This window comes from Pinus tabuliformis, chromosome J, assembly GCF_031772625.1.
Source record: "Pinus tabuliformis cultivar Carrire ecotype Pingquan chromosome J, CPIR1, whole genome shotgun sequence".
NCBI classification, from domain to species: Eukaryota; Viridiplantae; Streptophyta; class Pinopsida; order Pinales; family Pinaceae; genus Pinus; species Pinus tabuliformis.
In genome coordinates, this window is record NC_142295.1 from 1,431,911,198 (window position 1) to 1,431,935,723 (window position 24,526).

Consider the following 24,526-nt stretch of genomic DNA (forward strand, 5'->3'; position numbering starts at 1 on the left):
CATATGGATATTTTGACTGCACGGTTGAACTCCTAGCGATAAAAAGTGAAAAAATGACTATCCACTTGTCAAATTCTATCACCGACATCTCTGGCCCTCAAGGGAATCTTTCTCGACATCTTCACATTTTTAGGTTCATTATTCTGCCTTCCTGCAACTCACAGTTCCACTCCTAATTCCGTTCGTTGAAACTCTGCTCCTGCATCTATCGGTCAAATGAGTTTGAAGGCTTATTAATAAGGTTCTGGGTGGATATCGCAACATAGGGACGTTAGCCTGTTCGTAAAACTTCGCGTTGTGAGCGGGCAGGTTGGGGGTTCAAGCCCCACCAACCCCTCATATAGAATGTCATGTATTATTTTTAAGTCTGGGCAGTTATCAAAATTTTTGCAGTGGCCATATTATATTTTTGGTAAACAGTTATATAAGGTTGTGGTGGTCACAGTCGGCATTTCACAAACGCAGCATGGTAACATAGGTTGTTTGTTTGAAACCGTTGTAACATTTTTGCACCGTGGTTGGTCTAATACTTTGTGTTACGGTTGGGCCGCCCATGGAGTGTGTCGCCCATGGAGAGGGTCAGCCACATGGTCGGGCGGGTTCGATTCCTTCCAACCCATGGCGCCGTTAAAACAGTTTGACAAACACACACACACACACACACACATATATATATATATACGGTGTAATATGAGGCTTGGGGTCAACGGGGTTTGACCACCCATTGATCAAGCACATTGTATTTTTTTTATATAATATGAAAAACACGACCGGTGGGGTGGGCAGGTTTGGCAGGCCTGGCTTGCCCCCCTATTTTAATTATTTTTTTCTTCTTTAACAACAATTTGGCTATTTTTTATTTTACCGAAAATAAGGGTCAATGGGAAAATTAACCATCCTACAAATTCAATCGTTCTAGTGGTCATATTCCATGTGCCAGGTCTCGGTGAATTTGTTGCCTCTTTAAGCCTACCACTTGGCCAAGTTTGACCAAAACTTTGACCAACAATAACTTAACCATACGAACTCATATTTGAGTGTCATTCACACTGTTGGAATCAGGGCAACAATCGCTACAATCTGGTTTTGGTTTCACTTCGTCTGACCACTTTGATTTTTGAGCTCTTCTTTTACTTATGAGCGTCTCTGGAGCCACCTGGATCATTCCTCCCCACTTAGGAGCTTTTGGTCCTCCAAAATCATGAACATAGTCTGCAACTGTTGTGTACATGGTCTACACCACAAGCGTCCTGACAGGTCACCCTTCCTTCTCCTTCACCTTTGTTCTTCGAAGCCATAAGCGATAAGTCGACACCTGCATCCCCTGCAAACTTGTATTACCATATTTTCAAATAACATCTTTAATTACATGACCAATAATGACCCAAGCATTCCCCATACTTTCCATGAGTTTATAACACATACTTTGTGGTCAATTTTACATCAATTAGAAATCAATTCCCCAACTAGCAATACAAGGCCAAAATATCGTCGTTTCTTCAATAAGCGATGGAAAACACATCATCACTTTTACATTTAAATTTCAATGCATGATTTACAAGATGAGGCCATAACAAGCTACCATATCTAAAAACATTGTCTCTCACTTACCAAAATGAATGGGTCACCTCCCTGTGGTGGATTCGCTTATTGAACAACTTTTTCAACTAGTTCTGCATGGGTGCTTCGTCCTTGAGACACTGCTCTGGATGGAGCCTCCAACACATGGCATTTTGATGACCATCTATTTTTCAATGACTGAAAAAAGTATTCTTCCCCTAGACCTGCTTAACCTGCTTCCTTCCCTGATGTGGAGAAGGTCTTTGACGCATCATCCTCTTTCTTGTTTCCATTCTTTTCCAGCACTCAGCAACCCAATGGTTATGTAAACCATAAAAACTACATGGTTTTGTACGTCATGATTTATGTTCAACATTAACAATATGCTTGTAATCGAAATGAACTCTAGAATACTGAGACTTTTTATACCTCTCTTGATTGTCTCTGGTGCAATTCTGGCGATGAGAGCTTGCCTTACTTCTTCCTCTGCAATGTGCATTGTCATGGGATGATGGTGATGTGTTCCCATCATTCTATTTCCTTGAATATTTGCAGGCCTAAGTAATATAAGTGGCCATGTGCAATAGGATACTAATGAGTTGAAATATCAAAAAATTTAATCAGTATTACTTGCATACTAGCTTATGTCTTTACACAAGTTATCTTTGTAACTTCACAAAACCTACCTACATTATGGAATTTTTTCTTTAGGAACCAATGAATTGATGGGGCCAACTCTACAGTGTTTAGGGTTTACCCTAATCATCTTCACCCTCTCAAATCTCTTGAAGCGGGTCCCGTGTTGGATTGATCTCCCATTCCTAAGAAAATTGAGAGACCCACGCAAGAATAGAGTTATAGCTAAGTTGTTGAATACCCCCATGGATTGAGACCTAGCGTTGGCCAAATTCCCTAGACTAAAGAAATGTCGTTGCCATTGTCAAAGCTAGAAAAGGTCCCCCGCTAATTTTTAGTAAGGTTTGGGCTAACATGGGAGACTTATCCAATGAAACTAAAGTGTTCAATGCTCTAGTTTTATCTTTGACAAGAAGCAAATGACAAAAGCCACAACAACTTCATTTTGTCAAAACATTGGAAGTTATTCCTCATTTGGAACAATGGTCCCCAAAAGCCTCTAGCCCAATCCAAGATAATTGAGATATGGCTAGTAGAACAATGGTCCCAAAAAATTAATGAATAGGTAATTTTGGTTGCCTCTAGTTGTTGGTTTTATATCTCTCTTTTTTATGAAAGAAAAGGGAGATTTAATATTCAAATCTAGATCATACTTCATGGGATTCAAGGGAATGTATGTCCCTGTGCATCTCAATTTCATTCCAAAATAAAAAATTAGAGAAACCCTAATTTGGGTCATATTATCTCATCTCTCACTAATCTTCAAGATGATAGCTCTCTTAGAGAGATTGGAAACAAATTGGGTCATTTCATTGACTATGCATAACCAACAGGGAATTTATACCCTTGCGTGAAAATATTTGTGAAGATTGATTCGAAGAAGGGACTCTCAGAAGCCCTGCAAATCAATCTTAATGAGTGGAATCACCATCAAGCTCTAAATTACAAGCAGATTCCATTCAAATGCATGCCCTATCATGCTTGTGGAACTTTTGCTCAAAATTGTTCAAAAGAAGAGCAATTTCCTCCAAAGTAGTGGTTAACAAAGTTGTAATCAAGAAAGGAACTTGAGTTCAAGATGGTTTCAAGCAAGTGAAGGAATTTTCAACAAAAGAAGCCATCTAATCCAAAGCCATCACAAGAGGGTCCATCTTCATCAAGCAACAACAAATTTGAAGTTGTCAAGAACTTAAGGGAAACAATTAATCCAGAAAATAGAGGAGGTTGAAGTGAAGAAAGCAACAAATTTTCAATATGAAGCCAACTCATCCTAATAGTAGTATCAATCCATCCCCTAAGGATCCAATGTACAATGCACAAGAAGAAAAGGAGGAGGAAAAACAGGAAATGAATAAAGATGCAGAAGAATAGGAGGAAGATCGGGATTTAGAGGAAATAAAGGAGGAAGATGGGGATTCAAATTAGGATGAGCATAAAGAGGCAGAGCCAGAAGATCAAGTTCAACTTGAGCCACCATCCAAATCCTTCCTCTCCCCTTACAAAGGGAAGGAAATTCAGCTAGCATTGGACAGCTCACAAAGCAAAAATAAATATCCACCTAGGACCCCAAGCATCCCTCGAATGTTTTTTCTTGAGTTAATTATGCTATTTTTTGTATTTTAATTTGTAACTAAATTTTGAGAATTTATACATGTAGTCAAGAAATTGATATGAAAAGTACCAATAGAAATATCTAGTTTCTCTCTGCCCTATTTTGTAAAGAGAGGTTGGAAAGCACCAATATTCTTAATTAGGTTTATATGTATGATTGTTGTTGGTTATACCACAACCCTTTGCTGAGAAATCTAGGGCATTGCAATTCGGTGATTTCTCTTCTATTGATAACTGCTTGTGAATTCTTTTTACTTCTTTAGATTAGGAAATTCTCTTTCTCTAGATTATTATTGTGTTCTTCTTCATCAAACAACTACCAATGCATAAACAAAAAAGAGACAAGAGACACATAATATAGGCTATCATCCGGAGCCAAAACCTCCCCATTTGAGAGGAAAACCCAAACAAATTCTTCTTCTTATGACAAATACCAAGACCAATACCCTTGACCTATTTTCCACTCCAAGACCAAGACATGCAGCTTCCTTGATGAGATATTTCTTGCTTTAATCAATGACAGTAAAACCTATACTCCTTCCTCCTTCTCGACTACCCTTCAGGATTCGACTTCCTTGAATCTGCTTCAAACCTGCAACCCTTTTCGGCCCTAATTCAGTAGCCCTAGTACATGCAAATGACCTTCTCTTGTGCCTTCATTTTCTTTGCTTTAGTTGGAGGTCTCTTCCTTGGCGACTCAGCTTGTAATACACCTTGATCTTCTCCTTGTTTGACTACAAGTATCACAACAAGAACTCAGCTTCTTCTATAGTGGACAGTACCCTTTCCTCGCACATGTGGAGTAGATTATCCCAAAAACATATCAGAATTATCTTAATTATGTTCCTCCTTCCTTCGCTTGGATATAGGTCTCCTTCTATGATCCTCATACTTCTTTATTGCAGATTTAATCCTTGACTGAATTGCTTGCTTTCAAATGAGAGTTGAGTTGCCTATATATAGTGATTTTCCCATGCGTATAAGCTAACATGATAGGGATATAGACTAACATGTCATTTGGAGAGATTTCATTGTCCTTCTTGAAGCTGACTTGTAGGAGGTGCTTTTGCTTGGTCTTGGATGGCCTTCTTATTCTTTTAATGACTCATACAAAAATGTAGCATGCCCAAGAATGGTCCTTCACACATGACATTGACTCAATTTGACTTTTATGACTTGATGACAAAACCTAAAGGTTCACAATGAGAACCTTGACTAAAATAAAATTCCTTGATCATCAAACCCATGATTCAAGTACTACAAAAATATTTTATTTTCTTCTTTACAAAAATTACATAAAATCAAAATTACACGTCATTATGAAGACCAAATCTGATAAGAATAATTGGATTGGTAACTTGTCTGTATAGCATCATATAAACCAGCATTGTCACATAGCAAGGCCTTGGCTAACAGCTCATCTCTCCACAAGATCTTAGTTCAATTCTGACGGGACCAATGATGTATAGACACCCTCATCATTGTCTCTCTCGAAACATACCCCACCCAGGTTCTCAGGGTGTGTTCCACTAGGACTATTCTTATCTTAGATTCTGAATCCTCAAAGAATATCGGTCCTCTATGACTACTCTTATCTTGGATGCCCTAACTCATCCTCAAAGAGCATCGAATGCCAGATCTTAACCCAATCCTCCATTTTGTCTTCCCAAGCGAAGACAAGAATGATGTGTCTACCTCTCCCTCTTAATTAGGGAGCACATACCTATTCCAATGAAGGAATGCACATAAGCTCCCTCTTGGCTTAGGAATTTTGCTTCCAAGTTTCTAGTAAGTAAGAAACTTATTTCCAAGCTCCCTCTTAATTAGGGACCTACATCAGCTCCTCAAGTGGAGATGATGGGACAACCAGTTGCTTGAATAACTCCTCCTCATGATGTCATGAACTTCTTTTCTTTATTCAAGAGTCTTCATGTTTTGGGACTTCTTCGTAGGGCACAAACCATCCATCACTTTCATCCATGAGTCAGTCATGTCATTATTCCTTTCATCAGAAAGTGATCCATCAGTTCCTATCTGGCCTTCCTTCATGCCATGTTGCCTTCTTCATGTCATGTTTCCTTAAGGATATTTCATCCTACTACATGGACATCATGGGTGGAAGATATCCATAGATCTTCCCTTGGAAGCCCTGCACAAGCCCATCCAGATATCATTCAAAAATAAAGGAATGAACATTAAATCAAAATTACCTTTGTAATTATCTTTCATCGTGACATCTTCTAGTTTGCATCAGCGTCCTGCATTGACACATCTCCCAAGAGTATATATTGTCAATGGTCTCTTTATTTTTCAAACTTCATCATAGTCCTCATATCTTTCATGGAGATATCCTAGTCAAATCTCTCAGTCCTTGGATGTTGATTTCCTTCTTCATGGTTGCATATTCCACGATCTCTTTCCTTCTTTCTTCACACATTTTCTTCCCAAGAACTTTTAATCAGAGTTCCTCCAATCACGGTCAACCACCTCATATTTCATATGAGGACATATTATGTTGATTTCATCTAGAAAATGTGACTCATGTTTTCTTGCATCCTTTCAAAGGAGGAAATCCTTTCTTTTGATCATGGTCTCGAGATAGAGCATTTATCCATGTTTACTTGCAACCATATGGCATGACTCTACAATATCGAATGTAAGCATACATACCTCATTTTCCTTTATGTCATCCAGACTTCCTTCAACAGCTTTCTTGATTGAAAGAACTTCAATCCCTTGATTTGCTTCACCCATTTTCTCATCATACCATCATCCCATGAATTCCACAAGTTTGGAATTCTTGATGAAACCCTTGCTTCCTTTTGATTGGTGAACCTTCCGACGAAGATTCCAATAGAGGATCTTGAGTATCCTCATCCAACAGATGTTTCTTTTTGGCAGAGGTATGATGAGCCTTGTACTAGATGAACTTATCTTTCTTTTCCATAAGTACCACTTATGTTACTAATGAGGTTTCCAAGAGCTATATCCTTCCATGGGTCACTGCCATGGACTTCAATTTCAACCATCTTTCATTCTTCTCTATGATGATGTCACGAGCTCTTGCTTTCAATGCTTCTATGATGCCATGATGCGTCCCATCATTTTTCTTAGTGAATCATGATAGTCATATCTTACAACAGAAGACTTAAGAGCAGGAATTTGAAAAGAACTTAGGTGAGGAAGACTATCTCAATCATAGTAGAGAGATCTTACTTCCTCTTTCTTGGTCTTCTTCTTTTCAACTTCCTCCACTGCTTCGATGATATGGGCTTCTTCTCTACCTCTTTTTTTATTATCCTTCTTAAGCTTAGGACAATCTCTTTTGTAATGCCCATATTCTTGACATTCATAGCATTGAATCTTAGCCATGTTCCTTCTTTTTTTCTGAGAATTAGACTTTCCACTTCTCTTTGTCATAACAGTATATGCTTGATTTTGCTCATTGATTCCCACATCAGTGTTAGCCTCCAGCTTGGTTTCTTCAATCTTGCATAGTGACCATAGATCCTAAAATGGAGTAGCTTCTTTCTTCCCATAAATGCTTGAAGTAAAGTTACCCCACTCCTCTAGTAATGCATTTAGTACTACAATGGTCATCTCCTTGTCAGACATTACTTCTCCAGGGTCTTGAAATTGATCCCTTATTTCAGATATCCTCATAAATTATGAGGTTATTCCTTTTTCTTTCGGTATCCTTAGCTTGTAGAGTTCTTGCCTTAGAGAGATAACTTCTCCTGCAGCGCTTACAGAAAACAACTCTACCAATTTGTCATATATTTATTTTGAGGTGTCTAGTTCAAATACATATGGAATGATAGGATCCTTGATAGATTCTATGAGAATCTTTTGAGCCCTCACTTCCCCTTTCATAAATCTCACAAGTGCTTGAGCATCTTCTTTCGCTGATTTGGTGATAGATCCTTTTACATGTTCCATAACCTCATTTTCAATGAGATTAAGATTTGTCCTCTTCTTCCATGCAAGATAATTTGAAGCCCCAACCAATTTGTTGTTTTCTTGCAAAACGTCATTTTGACAGATTCAGACATAAATATACTTACTTGTGAAGATGTTTCTTCTACTCATTGCCTCCTTGAATTTGATGATTATATAGATGATAGAGAATGTATCCTTGGTGAAGATAGATCTCTTCAAGAATGATCCTTGACCCCACAAGGAGGGGGATCACTTTAGATCCTTTGATGGTGTTGCCCTTGTTGATGATGATCCATCATGACTTCTTGATGCTTCTTGGATGATCTTCTTCAAGGATGAAATCCTTGCTTTAATGAGAGGAAATTGCCTTAGAACCTTTTGAAGATGATGACAACATCCATTTCTTCCCTTGAATGAATAAACTTCAAGCTACCTTGATTTGTAGATATTTTCAACTTAACGAGGGTCTTTGTAGTCCTTTGATGATCATTGGAGGTTCCCAAGACTACCTTTTGATGTAGACCTTTTCTTCGATCTAGGGTTTTGTCGCTTCTTTGTAGATCTTGACTTTGTTGGTGATCTTCTTGGATTTGCTTTGATGTCTTTCTTGAGATGTGATCCTTGAGTGCCCCTTGATAAGATTCCCTTCCTTGATTTTGTCACCATAGCTCTGATACCATGTTGAGAAATATAGGGCATAACAATTAGGTGATTTATCTTCTATTGATAACTGCTTGTGAATGGTTTTCACTTTCGATTAGGATCTTCTCTTTCTCTATATTATTATGGTGTTCTTCTTCATCAAACAGCTACCAATGCATAAACAACAAAGAGCCAAGAGCCACAAAATATACATTATCAGCGAGGGCCAAAACATATCCCACTTGAAAGGAAGACCCAAGCAAATTCTTCTTCTTATAGAAACTTCAATTGACGAATACCAAGACCAAGACCCTTGACCTATTTGCCACTCATAGACCAAGACACACAGCTTCCTTGATGAGATCTTTCTTGCTTTAGTCAACAATAGTCAAACCCCTACTCCTTCCTCCTTCTCGGTTACCCTTCAGAATTTGGCTTCCTTGACTTTGCTTTAGACTTGCAACCTTTTTCAGCCCTAATTCAGAAACCCTAGTACATGCAAATGACCTCTTATGCCTTGATTTTCTTCGCTTTAGTTGGAGGTATCTTCCTTGGCAACTCTGCTTGTAATGCACCTTGATCATCTACTTGTTTTGACCTATGAGTATCACAACAAGAACTCCGCTTCTTCTGCAATGGACAGTACCCTTTCCTCGCATTATGTTCTTCCTTTGCTTGGATATAGATCTCCTTCTATGATCCTCGCACTTCTTTATTGCAGGCTTATCCTTGACCAAATTGCTTGCTTTCGAATGAGAGTCAAGCTACCTATATATAGTGATTTTCCCATGCATATACGCTGACTTGATAGGGATGAGGCCAACATGTCCTTTGGAGAGATTTCATTGTCCTTGAATTCGAATTGTAAGAGGTTTTTTTGCTTGGTCTTGGAGGGCCCTCTTATTCTTTTAATGACTCATAAAAAAACGTAACATGCCCAAGAAGGGTCCTTCATACATGACATTGAGTCAATTTGACTTTTATGACTTGATGACAAAACCTAAAGGTACACAATGGGAACCTTAACTAAAATAAAATTCCTTGATCATGAAACCCATGATTCAAGTACCACAAAAATAATTTTATTTTCTTCTTTACATCAATTACATAAAATGACAATTACACGTCGTTATGAAGACCGAACCTAGTTACACTTTTCAACACCCTTGAATCAACAAACATGTAAATTGTCGTCGCCTCAGCTATAGCATTTTTTATTAATGTATATTTTTGTTCAAGTTAGAAAAAAACTTGTCATTAAACAACCACGTGTGTGTTTCAACTAAACACTTGAGAATTGCACTTGTATAAATATATGTTATATCTATCACACACTTGAGACCTTCCCACCAAATCCTTAAAACAACCACCATCAGTATTAATTATCAAAAATTGTTTTTGCAATTTCTACACATTTTTGTTATTTATATTGATAATTGCTGCTTTTAAAATTTTGACACAGCTCTTCATTATTTACACAGATTTATTAACTATTAGTGAAAGGTGCTTATTTCTTGGTTATATTTATTCGAATTTTTTCCTACGAATTGACAATACCTATCAACTCTAGATAACTTAACTCACCTACTTTGTACTAATTAGTGTCTAGCATGACAATTACAACATTTAAAACCTTAGCCTACCTGATTAGTTTGTAGATTAAAATTATTTTTTTTATAATACAATAGAACACTTTTGTCATAATATCAAGAATTATAATGTAAATCGTAATGACATAAATAATAGAACACTTTTGTCATAATATCAAGAATTATAATGTAAATCGTAATGACATAAATTCCAAAACCTTTAATAAAAGTGGTAAAAACTTGTCTAATTTGTAAAACAATTTACATTGCAAATGGAAGATTGTGTAAAGAACGGTATTAATTTAAAAATTATATTTTGATTTGGATCAAAGGAAATCATAAGTTTTATCTTTTCACATGGCTGAATGAATATTTCATGATGTTGCAAAAAGCAAGCAATCAATGATTTTTCACATAATGAATAAAAAATATGAAATATCATATTAATGCCTACTTATGCCAATTTGGTTGGTCAAATGTGTTAAGTTCCATATTAATAAAGGAAAACAAATTCGGGCAAGCCAAACACCTCCCTCACACAAAGGAGGCTCTAGACCTTCAAATTAGTTGAGACTAAAAGCAATGAAAGGTATTAAAAGAAGCCCACAAACAATTAGTTGAGACTAAAAGCAATGAAAGGTATTAAAAGAAGCCCACAAACAATTAGTTGAGACTAAAAGCAATGAAAAGGTATTAAAAAAGCCCGCAACTCTAGTTTGTGACAAGCAAACTTGCACTCCACTGGCCAAAAACCTGGTATTCCATACAATAGCAACATATGGCTCATCTATTATAATTCTCAAGATAATAAAGATTATATATTTTCCAACGGTATTTGCTAATAACCTCTTATAAGTGGAGGGTGTCTATTTTGTAAGGTACCAAAAACACTTGACAGCTGACTTGAGAATATCCTATGTTAAAAAAGCAATCATATATTAAAAAAATTCTGACACATAATTATGATTATTGACGACTTCTTGGAGTGTTTTAAGTTGAACTTGTGCTTTTTAATTTTTTTTTTGGATTTTCGATGAATAGTACCTATTAACTGAATTGCTTTTCATATCACCTAGTTTGTACAATCTAGTCCATTTGTAATCTGACAAATACTAACATCACCAATTATTTTTGGATAAAAAGCTAATGTTATAGTAAAATAGGGTGATAAAATTTTAATGACAAAAATAATGAAACAACAACAATGACATAAAAAGCCTTAAAGGTTAGCTCAATTGGTCGAGTCCTCCTCATCAAAGCACCTTTGCTATTGAGAGGTCATGGGTTCAATTCTCTCAACACTCTCGAGATCGGGTTCCGTGGTTGAGGCGACATGAACTAATACCTTTGGGTAGAATTGTTTGGTATAAATAGTATGTAGACATAGCAGTCACCGATCTCTGAGGTCCGTGAACCACCTCGGTATACAATCAATGAGAGGTTATTCATAAAATAACTTACACCTCAATTCAACCACTTGTATATATAGGTCAAATGGGTTTAACTTGGGTAGTTGAGACAAATGTTGTTGTTTTCCTTACACGGGTTCAATTCCTGCATGTGGCATATTGAGCTCACAATGAGTAGCCTTTTTGTTGGAGCAGTCCCTCAAGGAACGAAACACATACAAGGAATATATGAAAAAAGAAATAGCCACTTGTATAAATAGAGGTGATATTGATTATATGAAAGATACATTGCTCACCTGGGAGTTGCCTTCGAAATCCTCTACAAAACAACGCTGCTGTTTCTTAATGACAAATTCTTTTTTTAAATGACACTGAAATTCCTCGTTTCTATTGATTTTGTCTATTTTATTCAAAACTTCTTGCATTGCTCCTAAGCCACGATTCTCTATTTTTTGGACTTCTCGTAAGAACAAAACCCTTGATAAAACCTATAAACTCTAGATAGCTTTTCTTCTTTCTCAGCTCTTGCACAAGGACCAGCATTTATACTGTTATTTAATATTGATATAAATTCCCTTCTGAAATTCTGATACATTTTCTTCTTTTCCATTGATCTTGCCTCGTTTACTCAAAACTTCTTGGACTAGTTTTAAACCAGGCCTCCATATTTTTTGGACTTTTCCCAAGAACAAAACCCTTGATAAAACCTAGATAGCTTTCCTTCTTTCTCACCTCTCGCACTTTTCTATTAATTCTTTTGTGCATAATTTCTTTAAATACTTTTAATCTACATTCCCGTATTTATTAAATTTTCCTTTGAACAAAACCATTGATAAGCCCTGTTAACTCCGGATATTTTTCTTTCTCACTTATCTTGTACAACCTATTTGGACTGTAGCACAACAGTTACAGCATTCAAATTCGCATCAACAGTTATTTTTTAGATAAATAACTAGGCTTACCATGCACTCGCTGTATCATGGCCGTTGCCTGTTTAAACAATATAACAAAACAAATCAATAAAAAGAAACTGTGGTATCATAACAATAATCCATAACATTCAGCCAGTTAGATATTTTATCGTATTCAAAAAATTCCTAACCAAATTTGCCTGCCGCATACAAGTAGCAACACAAAGAAATTGTGAAAGACGTTGTTTTTCCCTTGTAAAGCAATTTTGTAAATGTGATGCATTACTATTTATTCAACTTTTGCCACCGCTTGTGAAATGCAAGAACGCACTGATATCTGGACTCTCTTTCGAATATTATTCACTACAAGTATTTTGTCATCCATCAAAAGCAAGCTTTAATATTGTGCTTACCAGACTTCAGACGCAATTTTTGCTAAAAGTTGAGGTTCTATTAGCTATTTAAAAATTCCGAGTTTAGAAAGTCTCAACAGAACAAAAACTAAACTGCTTGATTTAAATTGCCAGGACAAGGTTGCATTTCCACCAATATAAATAATGTGCTGCACGATTAAGGTTCTTCCATTATAAACTTCTACTATCAGGAATTAGCAAGATTTTAAAAATGTAAACCAGACCACAGAAAATTTCCCCTCATATTTGAAAATTTTCATTCAAAACTAAGCCTCAATGTTAAAATACAGACAGCAATCTAATTTAATTGTGTTCGAAGTCTATTAATGCAAGCCGACCATATCTCATGCATCTCAAAAAGTACCACTGATTTGTTGTCAGAGTGGAATTTCGCAAAGCAAATAACTCTCTTGTTACTAAATCGCCTCAATCAAATGGTAAGCTACTTAGGTTTCGCAAATTATTCCAAGGATCTCACACGCAACACAGATTTCTGCAATCAGTCCAGCCCCTGCTTAGCCTTGCCAAAGTATGGTAGAAATCTCACCAACGATTGACAGGTGGCTTAACTTTGTAAATTCTCACTATCCAATTCGATGTTGTAAAGGCCTCCTCCAAGTACTCAAGTTTCACATTTTTGTTTCCTATTTCAACTCCCCTGGCTCGATCCCACCTGCAATGGAACAAAGAAGTCAGAATTAAGAACGGCACAAATTTCAAGCATGTCAGATGAGCAAGAGATACAGAAAGAGATCAACGGGATGTGGAAGGAGACTAATTAAATTGACCACCAGATAAGAAGCCTGCCTAAGCATCAAAAAATGTTTCATATTATCAATTGCTGAGTTTATGAAACTGTCAGCTAGCAATTAACCTTGTAAACACATAGGATTTGACTGACTTTTTTCCGTCATGCTGAGAATTAGTCAATAATAGGGAAGAGAATTACAAAAATGATAGCAGATGAACTTTTCGAGATAAGTAGGCCATGGCTGATTTAGAATTATTAATAATATTTTCTATGCATTGGCAATAATTCCAAGTTGTATAAAAGTTTGAATCAAATAATATACCCTTTAACTAATTAACTTAATTTGATAATTAATTATTTTTATTTTAATACAATTGAAGTAAATTACCAGTACAATTAATTCTATAAATCTCGAAATATCATATCAGGACAGCAGGAGCACAGGGGAATATGTGATCCAGATGGAAAGAAAAAAGCTGAGTTCACTAGGGGATTTAGGGCATGCATCCAATCATGAGGTGGAGACTCAAGCACCCTCACAAGGCTTATCCATACTAATGAAAAAAAGGTGTATCTCAAGCATCACTAATAGGCGAATCTTTAATTGTTACCAAATCATTGTATTATCAAAGCCCTCTGAACAACTTCAGAATTTCTAGCCTCACGCTAAGGGTGATTGCAGTACGCCACCATTTTAAATCGCTCTTTTTTTATCAGGTTTCAAGGGTGCAAAATCGAGAGGTCAGTCACCACGCCAACGTGGGATAACAATGAAGGATTAATTAGTGTAAATGGCATTGTTTCTTTTACCACTCCTATCCCATAACATTGCATTATCAAATCCCTCTGAACATCTTCAGAATTTCAAGCCTCACACAAAGGGTGATTGCTGTATTCCACCTACAAAATTCCACCTAGAGATGGTTTAATTAAACTAATTGATCATTTTTAATGTATTCCTAAGTCTAAACTTAGGAAATGTGATTAATTAAAGGGTATTAATTAAATCTGGTGCAAATCTTCTAGAAGAAGACGAGGATCAACTCCCAGTTAATCTTAGCCTTTGATTATGTTTTAATCTTGGCCGTTGGTGCTCCAACAAGAGATTATAAGGAGTTTGATGGGCACTTGGAGAACACACTGAGATAACGAGATCTAGAGATCGAATTTATTAAGAGTAGCAACGCTGAGTTGCCAGAGAGAGATCTCAAGTGATCTTCTTGCAATGAGAGGTAGGGATAGTAGACCGGAGGAGCATTTTCAAGTTCCAAAGAGTGCAAGGCAGACTCGAGCAACAAGAGGTTCAGAGAGGCAATGCAATGCCACGCAGAGGCAACATAGAGCTTCAGAGAGAGTCTGTATTTTTGTTGGGAGCTATTGAGATCTAAAGTCAGAAGCTGAGGTGTGAGACCAAAGGGCCAGAGGGTCGAAGTTCCAATCAACAGAAGATCAGAGGAGGAGGTGACGCAGTTCCTAGAGGCTGTGACGCAGAGATTGCGCAGAAGCAACGTGGGGCTAGCTATCCAGAGCCTGGATCATATTCGGATCGTCAGTGACAGTGTAAGATTTTTCTCACTACATCTTTGCCAGTTTATTCTCTGTATCAAATTGCCAATTTGGGCATCTAATGATTTGTACTCATATTACTACTACATAATAATAAAACCCTCAGTTGTTACACCAGTTTTCCCAAGTTGGGTTTTTCTAGGGTCATTGATCCAAAAACAACGATGTAATTGTGTGTGTGTTTATTTCTCTCTTGTGCAGTGTATTGTTTCCGCATTATTTTATATTGTGAAGGTTTCAGTGGATTTTATTTCGATGTTTACTATGTAACATTGTAAATAACTTGATTCAGAAACTAACAAGTAGGAGAAATTTAATCGGTGGCTACATAAAGAATTCGGATAACTGAATTTTCACATGGTATCAGAGCACATATCGTAAGCCAGAGAGCTCAGCGCAGAAGGAAGGAGGCAATTCAAATTTCTGCGTAGGCAGCAAATCAAAACCCTTGGGAGCAGCGTATTTCCTTGGCCAGAAGGGTCAGTTATTCGTAGGAATTTTACTTCCCTGAGTGAGTCAAAATAGAAAAAAATTCAAAATCGAAGAGTACCAGAGGCAAAGGGAGTAGCAATAGTTTCCTTGCAAAGAAGATCTTCAGCTAGGACGCAGATTTTGCAGTAGTTTGCTAGTGCAAATAGCGTCAGGAGGAAGGAAGAGAACACACTGAGGGAATTCTTTCCTCAGGGGACTTCTCGCCAAGAAGTTCGAAGGTTCATAACCAAAGCAGATGTCTTATTGGGGATCCCATTCATGGGATTCAAGAAAAGAATGATATGCAGGCAAGCTAAGATAAAGCAAGAAGGGCCACACCAAGGACAACCAAATGAAGCTAAGATGATCAAAGGAGAATCAAGATGAGGTATGTATGCATCAAAGTTTAGTTATGTTATCATGTGTATATTATTGGGTCATGGGAATAGTTCTACAACATGATCAAATATGAAAGAATATCTTTCACCAAGGACATGCCCATTACTACAATGCAATGAAGGTCAACAAAAGGATATGCTCACATAAAGAATATAATATTGTTGACTAAGAAGCAAGAAGAAATGTTGACTAGTCCAAGAATCAAGCAATGAAGAAGTGCTCTTACAAGGAGCATAAGGTGGTTGACCAATCTATCCAAGAAGAAGCAAATGAAGAAATAGATCAAGCATGTGAAGAACACCATGATCACAAAGAATCATTGAAGATATCTCCCGAAAGAAGGTAGGAAAACTCTGACAAAGGAAGGAAGGACCCTTGACACCTATGAAGGCCTTGGAGATATGAAAGATGCAAATAATTGATTCTACTCTACAAAGATGTCATAATGAAGAAACAATCCAACATAAGAAAAAGCAATGTTGAAGCAATATCAGGATGATGTCATGATGGGCTACTAGGTCGAAGCATGTAAACAAGCAAGTACAACGAAGCATCCATGAGAAGAGTATTCTGAAGCATGGACAGATGACAATGGAGTAGCCAAATGACAAGAAAACTTGATGTATGACAAGAAAGCCACTTGCCACAAAGGAAGTAATGGCATGACAAACCAGGAAGGAAAGTGATCGACAGATGGTGCCCTACCTAGAAGAAGTTTGAACAAAGACTTCATGACATCAAAGAAAGGAAGGAGATCAAGCAGTTGAAGGACCCACGAAAAAGAAGTTGTTGATGAATGAAAGAGTCTCTAGTTAAGAGGGTGCTCTGACAAGTCCCTGATCAAGAGGGAGTTTTGGATCACCCCTAGTTACAAAGGAGTGACAATTGTGTTTTCCATTTCATGTTTCATGCACTAGACTAGGACTAACAGTCGTAAGTCTAGATGAAGGCCATGAATGGAACTGTAGACACAAGACAGACACACCATTTTTGTCTTCGCATGGGAAGAAAGAATGGGAGGATTGGGTAATCATCTGGCATCCCATACTCTTTGAGGATGAGTAGTGAATCCAAAACAAGAGTAGGCAAGAGGACCGATATTCTTTGAGGGTTGGGAACCCAAGACAAGAATAGTCCTAGAAGGTCATACTCAGTGAACACTCGGGTGGGTATGTACCTTGAGAGACAATGACTAAGGTATCTATAAGTCATTGGTCTCGCCAACATTGTACCCTAATCTATTGAGGGATAGAGCTATCAATCAAGGCCTTGCTATGGAAACAATGTTAGTCATTATGATGCTATAACAAATGGATTGCAAATCCAGTTTCTCTTATGTGAATTCTTCAGAAATTGAAACATAGCCAAACACCTTGTAATGTTGTATGAATACCTCCCTAGTTAAAAGGGAGTGTTGAAGGAAACGTAACTAGGTTTGGTCTTCATAAATGTACTTTTGATATTTGTATTTATTCAAGAAAAGAAATATGATGTTTACAATATATGTCAATGAGTTTCTTGCTCATTGAAATAGGTCTAGCACAAGTTAAAGTGTTATAGGTGAGTCAAATAGTCAAAAGAATAGGTTGAAGATGTTAAGGGCATGTTGCACCATGTATAGAAGTCAAAGAATACTCCTCCAAGCAAAGTCAAGTCCCCTCCTATGCAAAGGCACCATCAAAGAAGCTCCTTCAAGCATGTTACACCACCAAAGAAACCATCCGAAGTTTGCATAACAAGTCGGCCTACAAACAGTTAACATGTCGGCCTAAAAGGAGGGACAGTCCTCTATAAAAAGAGGCTGTCCACTCAATTCAAGAAAAGGACAAAGAAGAGGTATTCTAGGGTAGCGAAGGAAGATAGAAAGAAGCCGAGGTGAAAGGGACTGTTTTTCTAGGGTTAACACAGCCACACGTGCGAGAAAGGAAGGGTCTGCCTGCAGTCATAACAGCAGAAACCCACAGTGACATATCTCTCTATTTTGGGCTAGTAAACAAGGCCTATAAGGCCTCCCAATCAAGCGAAGAGGAAGGGCACTCAAGCGAAAAAGGAAAGAGGCCACAACAAGAAGTAAGCCACCACATGTACGAGAATTTACGGCTGCAGGACAGTCATATCAAGTCTGCACCTACACCTTGAAGAAGGAGCTCATTTGGTCAAGTAGAAGGAAGGGATCATCACATGAAAAGGTACTTATCAAAAGGTGTCTCTTCTAGAGCAAGTGCAACAAGGTTTATCAACAATAGAAAGAAGGACGAAGTGCCGAAAGGAGGAGGTCGAAGTGCCAGAAGGAGAAAGTGCCGATGAAACAAAAGTGCTGGAAGGACTTGACTTGTGCTTGGAGGATATTCAAGTCAGGGGTCTAGGGTTTGGCATTGATCAATAAGAAGCTTCAATAAGAGAAACTTACTAAAGGGTTTTCCTCTCAAGAGAAGAGAGGTTTTGGCCCTAGCAAAGAGCCAACATCTTGTGTTCTTGTTCTTATGTTTTGGTAGCAGTTTGATGAAGTACACACACATGCATTAATAAGAAGAAGAAGAAGATTAAGCTAACAAGAAAAAGTAAAAAGACTCCACAAAATGTTATCAAGTAACGAAGAATCACACTCCACTTATTAGCCCTAGATTCTTCAACACTCATATCATTGAAAAAAGATACTGAATTTGAATCTATTCGCAATGGGAGGTCTGCTCATTAAAAATTAGATTGGTTCATCTGCCACCCCAGTTTTGGTGCACCCTCGTAGTTATTATGATTTATAACCATTCCAAGCTGTGAGATTTCAGTAATCATATTTTTAACAGAGATAAAAAAAAAACATTAAGAAAGAGTCCCACAAGCTCTTAATCTCACATACCATTAATGCGTTAGAACTCCTTTTGATGGTTTCAAAAAAAACAACAAATCACAAAATTTTCATCCTAGAAGTAGTGGTGTCGACATGAAATTTTCTTGAATTTATGAAGGGGAAACTGCCTTGAAACATATTTCTAATATTTCTTCAAATTTTTCACTAGGACATTTCTTTATTATAACATGACGGCCAACATTGTGCATGATTTCAGAAACTTCATTTTTTATAGAACAAGTAAATGTGCTGTTTATGTCTAACATGCACAATAACACACTCATTTTGTACATAATCAAAAACAACAAAAAGAGTATCTATTTTTTTGCCTAATAATACAGACTGAATACAACACTCTAAAAGATGTTATAGAACAATTGATCATCTGCTAGGACTCTTACAGCTCAAAATCTAGAATTAGAAAGCAACTGCACAGCAAAACTACAACTCACAAATCCATGCACTGCCAATGCACAGCATAACTAAAGTTTACATGAATCCATGCACTGTTCGGGTTAGAGGGAAAACATTGCATCAATATCCACAAATGAGTATACATGCCTAAATGAGTCTGATAAGTACAACATGCATAGAGGATTGATCTTTATGAGATATCCTGGAGCACAAAAATACAAGTATCCAAATAATTTTAACAAGGCATAAAAAATGACAGCTTGCAAGTTAGTTATGGAAACAAAATCCAAACAAAGAATGTCAACAATATGTTCTCAATCAATAGCAGGAATGGATCTTGATTATACTGCTAAATCAAAATAGAGGAATGAAAGATAATGCTTACCCAGTAGGCCTGCCATACTCAGTACCAAGCTCCCCAAATCTGTAGTAGCATAATTTGTACCTGCTCAAAAGAGAAGTGACAAATTAGAAAGAAAATAGGACAACTAATTATTTGAAAGATCAAACGTATAAATTAATGGATTACTCAAGCAAGAGAGCCCACATTAATTTAGAGATTAAATTCAAGTTATTATTGCCCACATCTTAATAGCCCCAATGACTCTGGATGGAACTATCAGCATCTTCTACGATGGTTGCAATTGTAAGATTCTTGAATCACCGTGAAAACAAATTTGCAAACAATTCAGCATGCCTGTGCAACCTGCTTTAATCACTGAAATTCTTTAAAAATATACCACATGTAGTAGAGAAAAATACTTCTTCCGACTCCAAAAGAAGTTGAGACCAAAACTGAAGACAATTGCATTTACAGAGCAACGTGCACTTAAATTCCTTCCAGAAATGAGCCAAAGTCTGAATGGATCGAGACTTCCCTCTCCTTAGAGCATGCAGAAGGCCAATGGGTTACTCTCTATAAGGCACCTAAAAAAGAGCACAATCGCCCCAAAGATAAGGATATATGGTGCTGTTTTGTGCACTTTGAGAAGGCTTTTGATACAGTACCTAGAGAAAAATTGTGGGTGAGGCTGGTGGAAATGGGAGTTCCAAACAAATGGAGGGTGGTGATATACACAAGCTATGGGAGAAGGTAAAGGCCACAATCAGAACATATGATGGATTATAAACAGTGATGTAGGGGTGAGGTAAGGCATCCCTCTCCTCCGCAGTATTTGGGATTTAAATTAACAAACAATACCAGGTAAACAAGAAAGAAGGGGGCAAAACATAGCAAGGATAAAACTAAAAAATTTGTTGTACAAAGCTGATATAATCTGGACAACAAGAAATCTATGCAGCTTGCAAGAACATTTATCGGCACTGGAAAACTTTTGTATGGAGGTGAGGATGAATGAGAACGAGACCAATTCTAAGGTTGTCAGATTTTCACTCGAAAAGAAACCAATGCAAAAACCCAAATTAACTTCAGAAATGAACACCTGGATCAATGTCACATGGTTGAGGTTTGAGTTCAGGTTTGGCAATGATTAGGTTCGGTTTGAGTTCGAATTTTTTGATGAGGTTTGCCATTAGGTTCGTCTATATATATATATGAATTATAGGATAAAATAGTAAGAAATCAACATCAGTAAACATCAAATATGCTCACTGACATGGAAACTGCAAGGATAAATTACAAGCTTGAGTTGTGACATGAAGTTATGAGTTTTGATCTATGGACTTGGTCAATGGCTATGAGATTCGATGAAGTTCGTCGAACCTCAAAAAAAAAAATTAAGGTTTACCAAAATTCGAACCTCAAAGTTAAAGTTTGACGAACCTTGTGACATAGACCTGGACCCAAAGCTGTAAATACTAGAGCTAAAATTAAATAAGAAGTTTAAAATGATCATGAACAAGCAAGAAACAACTAGGAGCGTGCAAAGAAATCTTCTTACTTCAGAATAGGTGCACTGCACAAGGAATATGGGATTGGGGTATGCTATGCTCCCTCTTACAAGCACTCATAATACTCACACTATTATACAGGTGTAAGATATAGGTGCAGAGTATCCCCAAAAATAAATGGAATAAAATTGGCACGCAGTTGGGTTGTTGGGATAGCACTTGATAATACTGAACAAGCTTCCATAGGGTAATGATAAGCACCTCATACAAGATACTCTAAGCCAAAACAGGTCTATAACCAATATATCTTGACACGGTAAAAAAGCTGATATATAGAGGGGAAAGGAGACAGCCATGACCAATGAAAGGATACCTGCCAAATCTGCCAGGAAGAATTGAAAAGGTGGAAAAGCACATGGGACAACATACAAAATGGTTCGCCAATTGGAATTTGGGACATAGTAGAAGAAAGCTGCCCAGTGAAATAGGAAGAACCTGAGAAGGCACATACAAGAGTGCTACCAGAAAGGTAGGTGAAAAATACACCTCAAGAGGAAGCAGCAGTACTACACACAATTTCAAGCAAAAGCAGAAATCAGGATCCGAGATTACTTGGAGCTTAGCATTCAACACAGACAAAAATTGACCTATCTAGCAACCAGCTAATCTAGAATGAGATGTAAAACGTGATGGAAGAACCCAAGAATATAAAAAGACACACAAGGTGTGCCGGGAAGAAGAGATGCAGAGAAAACAGGTTTTCTTGATGGACTATGAGACATACAAACACAACATGAGGAGAGAGAGAAAAAACCACAGTTAGGAGACATCATTCCAGGAAGGCTGCATTGCAGACACGGCAAGGCAAGCCTAAAGAACAATGTGCACTAGAAAGGTAGGTGAAAAATACACCTCAAGAGGAAGCAGCAGTACTACACACACAATTTCAAGCCAAAGCAAAAATCAGGATCCGAGAATACTTGGAGCTTAGCATTCAATGTAAACAAAAAATGACCTAGCTATCAACCAGCTAACCAAGATTGAGATGTAAAACATGAAGATCAAAGAATCCGAGAATATAAAAAGAGGATACACAAGGTATGCAGGGAAGAACAGATGCAGAGAAAACAGGTTTTCTTGATGGACTATGAGACACACAACCACATCATGAGAGAAAGACTGAAAACCACAGTTGGGAGGCAGCATTCCAGGAAGGCTGCATAGAAGACGCGGCAAGACAAGCCTAAAGACGACATGAACTAGAGGCAAGCCATAAAAGATGCTACAGCCAGATAGGGGACTGATGTTACAGAGGAGAAGGCCATATCCAAATGAAATATAGTCCAAAACTTCTTTGTACCATACTTTGGAGATTGCATCATTATTCTAATACGAATGTTCCACGAACTTTCCAGGACCAATGTTAAAACATATCCATGGAACATGCGGAGACACCCTCCAAATTTTAGGCAAAATTATTGGAAAGATCTGGGTCTTCGACATAGGGGATCCCATCCAAAATGCTAAACAATGACAAGTCACAAACATGAACAACAAAAGCATGGAATAAATTATAAAATTCACTTTACTCTTTTGATTTTTTGTCATTATTTTTTAAATTGACATTTTTTATGAAAGCTGCTGGGAAAAATTCATGGGGTGGGGCCCCCATTTCTTAGGAAAACACGCCCCCCCCCCCCCCAATTTCTGGGGAAAAGCACCCCCGGCATCTCTCAAATTTCCCTAGAAGGGGGACAAGGGGAAATGCCCGCTCCCCACTACATTTCCTTGTCCCGAAAACATGGGAAGCATCGGGGCATGCCACCCATCAGGGGGAGAACATCCCCATGTAACCCTATCAATTACTCGTATATATATTTTAGTCTTTTAGCATTTAGGAATGATTTTGGCACTACAGTAGTCTAATGTTAATTAGTTGTATCTTCTCATCCCACAATCTGTTGGCCCATTCTTTGATCATTTGTGGACATCAATAAAATTAACTTATCTTGTTTTGATGGATATTTTCCGTCCATTGTAAGACTTCCCATCTCATAGGCCAGTGGCTTTATGAACATTTTGAATAAAGTTATATTGTATTCTCTCATGAAGTCCTATAGAAATGTTCAAATGTGATATGGAGTTTTCTTAGCAGAGAGGATAGGCGTCCCAAGCCACAGAGAGAACATGGGAGACTCACAAGCATGGCGTTATGTTTGATCCCTAAGCCTCACCAGGGCAAAATCAAAAAATTCAAGATGAATAATAATATGAAAACAACTCGCACAATGCAATCCTTTTGTGAATAAATTAAAATTTCATTTGCCATGAAAAAAAATGCTTAGTAGATCATATAATTATGAACAGTTATTGTATCCCAAGCTCTCAAATTATTGTCAATACAAAAAGGTTCAATAGGTGATTGAATTGGGAAAATCCACTTTACATATCATACCATGAAAACAACATCCAGAAATTAATTTTTAGCTACCAAGATATATCAATAGCACCAACTGTTAACTTTGAGGACATTCTACATTTCATGTAATATCTAGTAATCATAATCATATACATGACTTTCTATTATTTAGGCATTACGATAGCTGCAATTTTTATGCAGCAAACCCTTACGCAGTGTTGCGAACATCACGATTAAATCGCATTTTTTTCGCATAAATGATTTGATCGCTGATTTTTCTTGGGATTTTTTTATTTGAAAAAAAATCGAGAAAAAAATAGCGATTTTTTCGAAAAAAAATCGCGATCCGATCCCCAAAAATCGTGACAGTCAGAAACAACACGCTTAGAGGGCCAATTTTGGGTTTTTTTGTGTCATTTTTTCAGACAATGGGCAAGTTTGAGAGCTGAGGAGGAGAAGAAGTCATCTACAAGGGCAGAAGAGGAGAAAAGCGAAAGAATTTAGCATACCAAGCAAGAAAAATTCGAGTTTGGACCAAGTTTCTTCAGCAAACTGTGGTTTCTGGGTATGGGCATCAAATTTGGCCCTTTTTTTGGTTTTTTGCTTGTTTTTGCTTTGGTTTCTGTAACCCATTGATTTTCAATGATTTTTGAGTGGATTTGATTGTGTTTTTTTTTATTGCATAGAATGGAGAGGGTTCATTTTGGTCAAAAATGCAAAAACTTGATTGTTAGATTTATAAGTTTAATTTCTTCTTATGCCCTAGTTTTTTTGCATCATTTTTGCCTAGGTTTGAATGTACATTTTTTCCATTATTGTTGCATTGAGTCGAGGTTTGTTTTTTGTCAAAACTTCAATGTGTTGTATGTAAATTGTATTTTTATTTTTTTAACTTGCAATACTTCTTGTGCCCTAGGTTCAACTTCAAACTTCATCTTACATTAAAACTCAAGAGGTCAACAAAGTTACAAACATGCCAAGGGAATTGGGCCCTCTGTGGGAATTTGGTGAACCTGATGGAGGGTTTGACAAATCAAACTTGACTTGCAAGTTGTGTGAGCATCATATGAAGGGGGGTATATAGATTGAAGTATCAC

General features: G+C 37.3%; 1 protein-coding gene across 1 annotated transcript in view; it reads right to left on the reverse strand.

The window, feature by feature from the left end:
• Window positions 1-12,953: 12,953 nt before the first annotated feature.
• STT3B (staurosporin and temperature sensitive 3-like b) overlaps window positions 12,954-24,526 on the reverse strand; it is a 51,812-nt gene continuing 40,239 nt past the window's right edge. The window contains exons 5-6 of the mRNA XM_089379484.1: window positions 19,545-19,604; window positions 12,954-13,383 (exon numbers count right to left, since the gene is read on the reverse strand). Of these exons, the coding sequence (XP_089235610.1) occupies window positions 13,254-13,383; window positions 19,545-19,604 (190 nt within the window). The 3' untranslated portion in view covers window positions 12,954-13,253. The remainder of the gene's footprint in view (window positions 13,384-19,544; window positions 19,605-24,526) is intronic.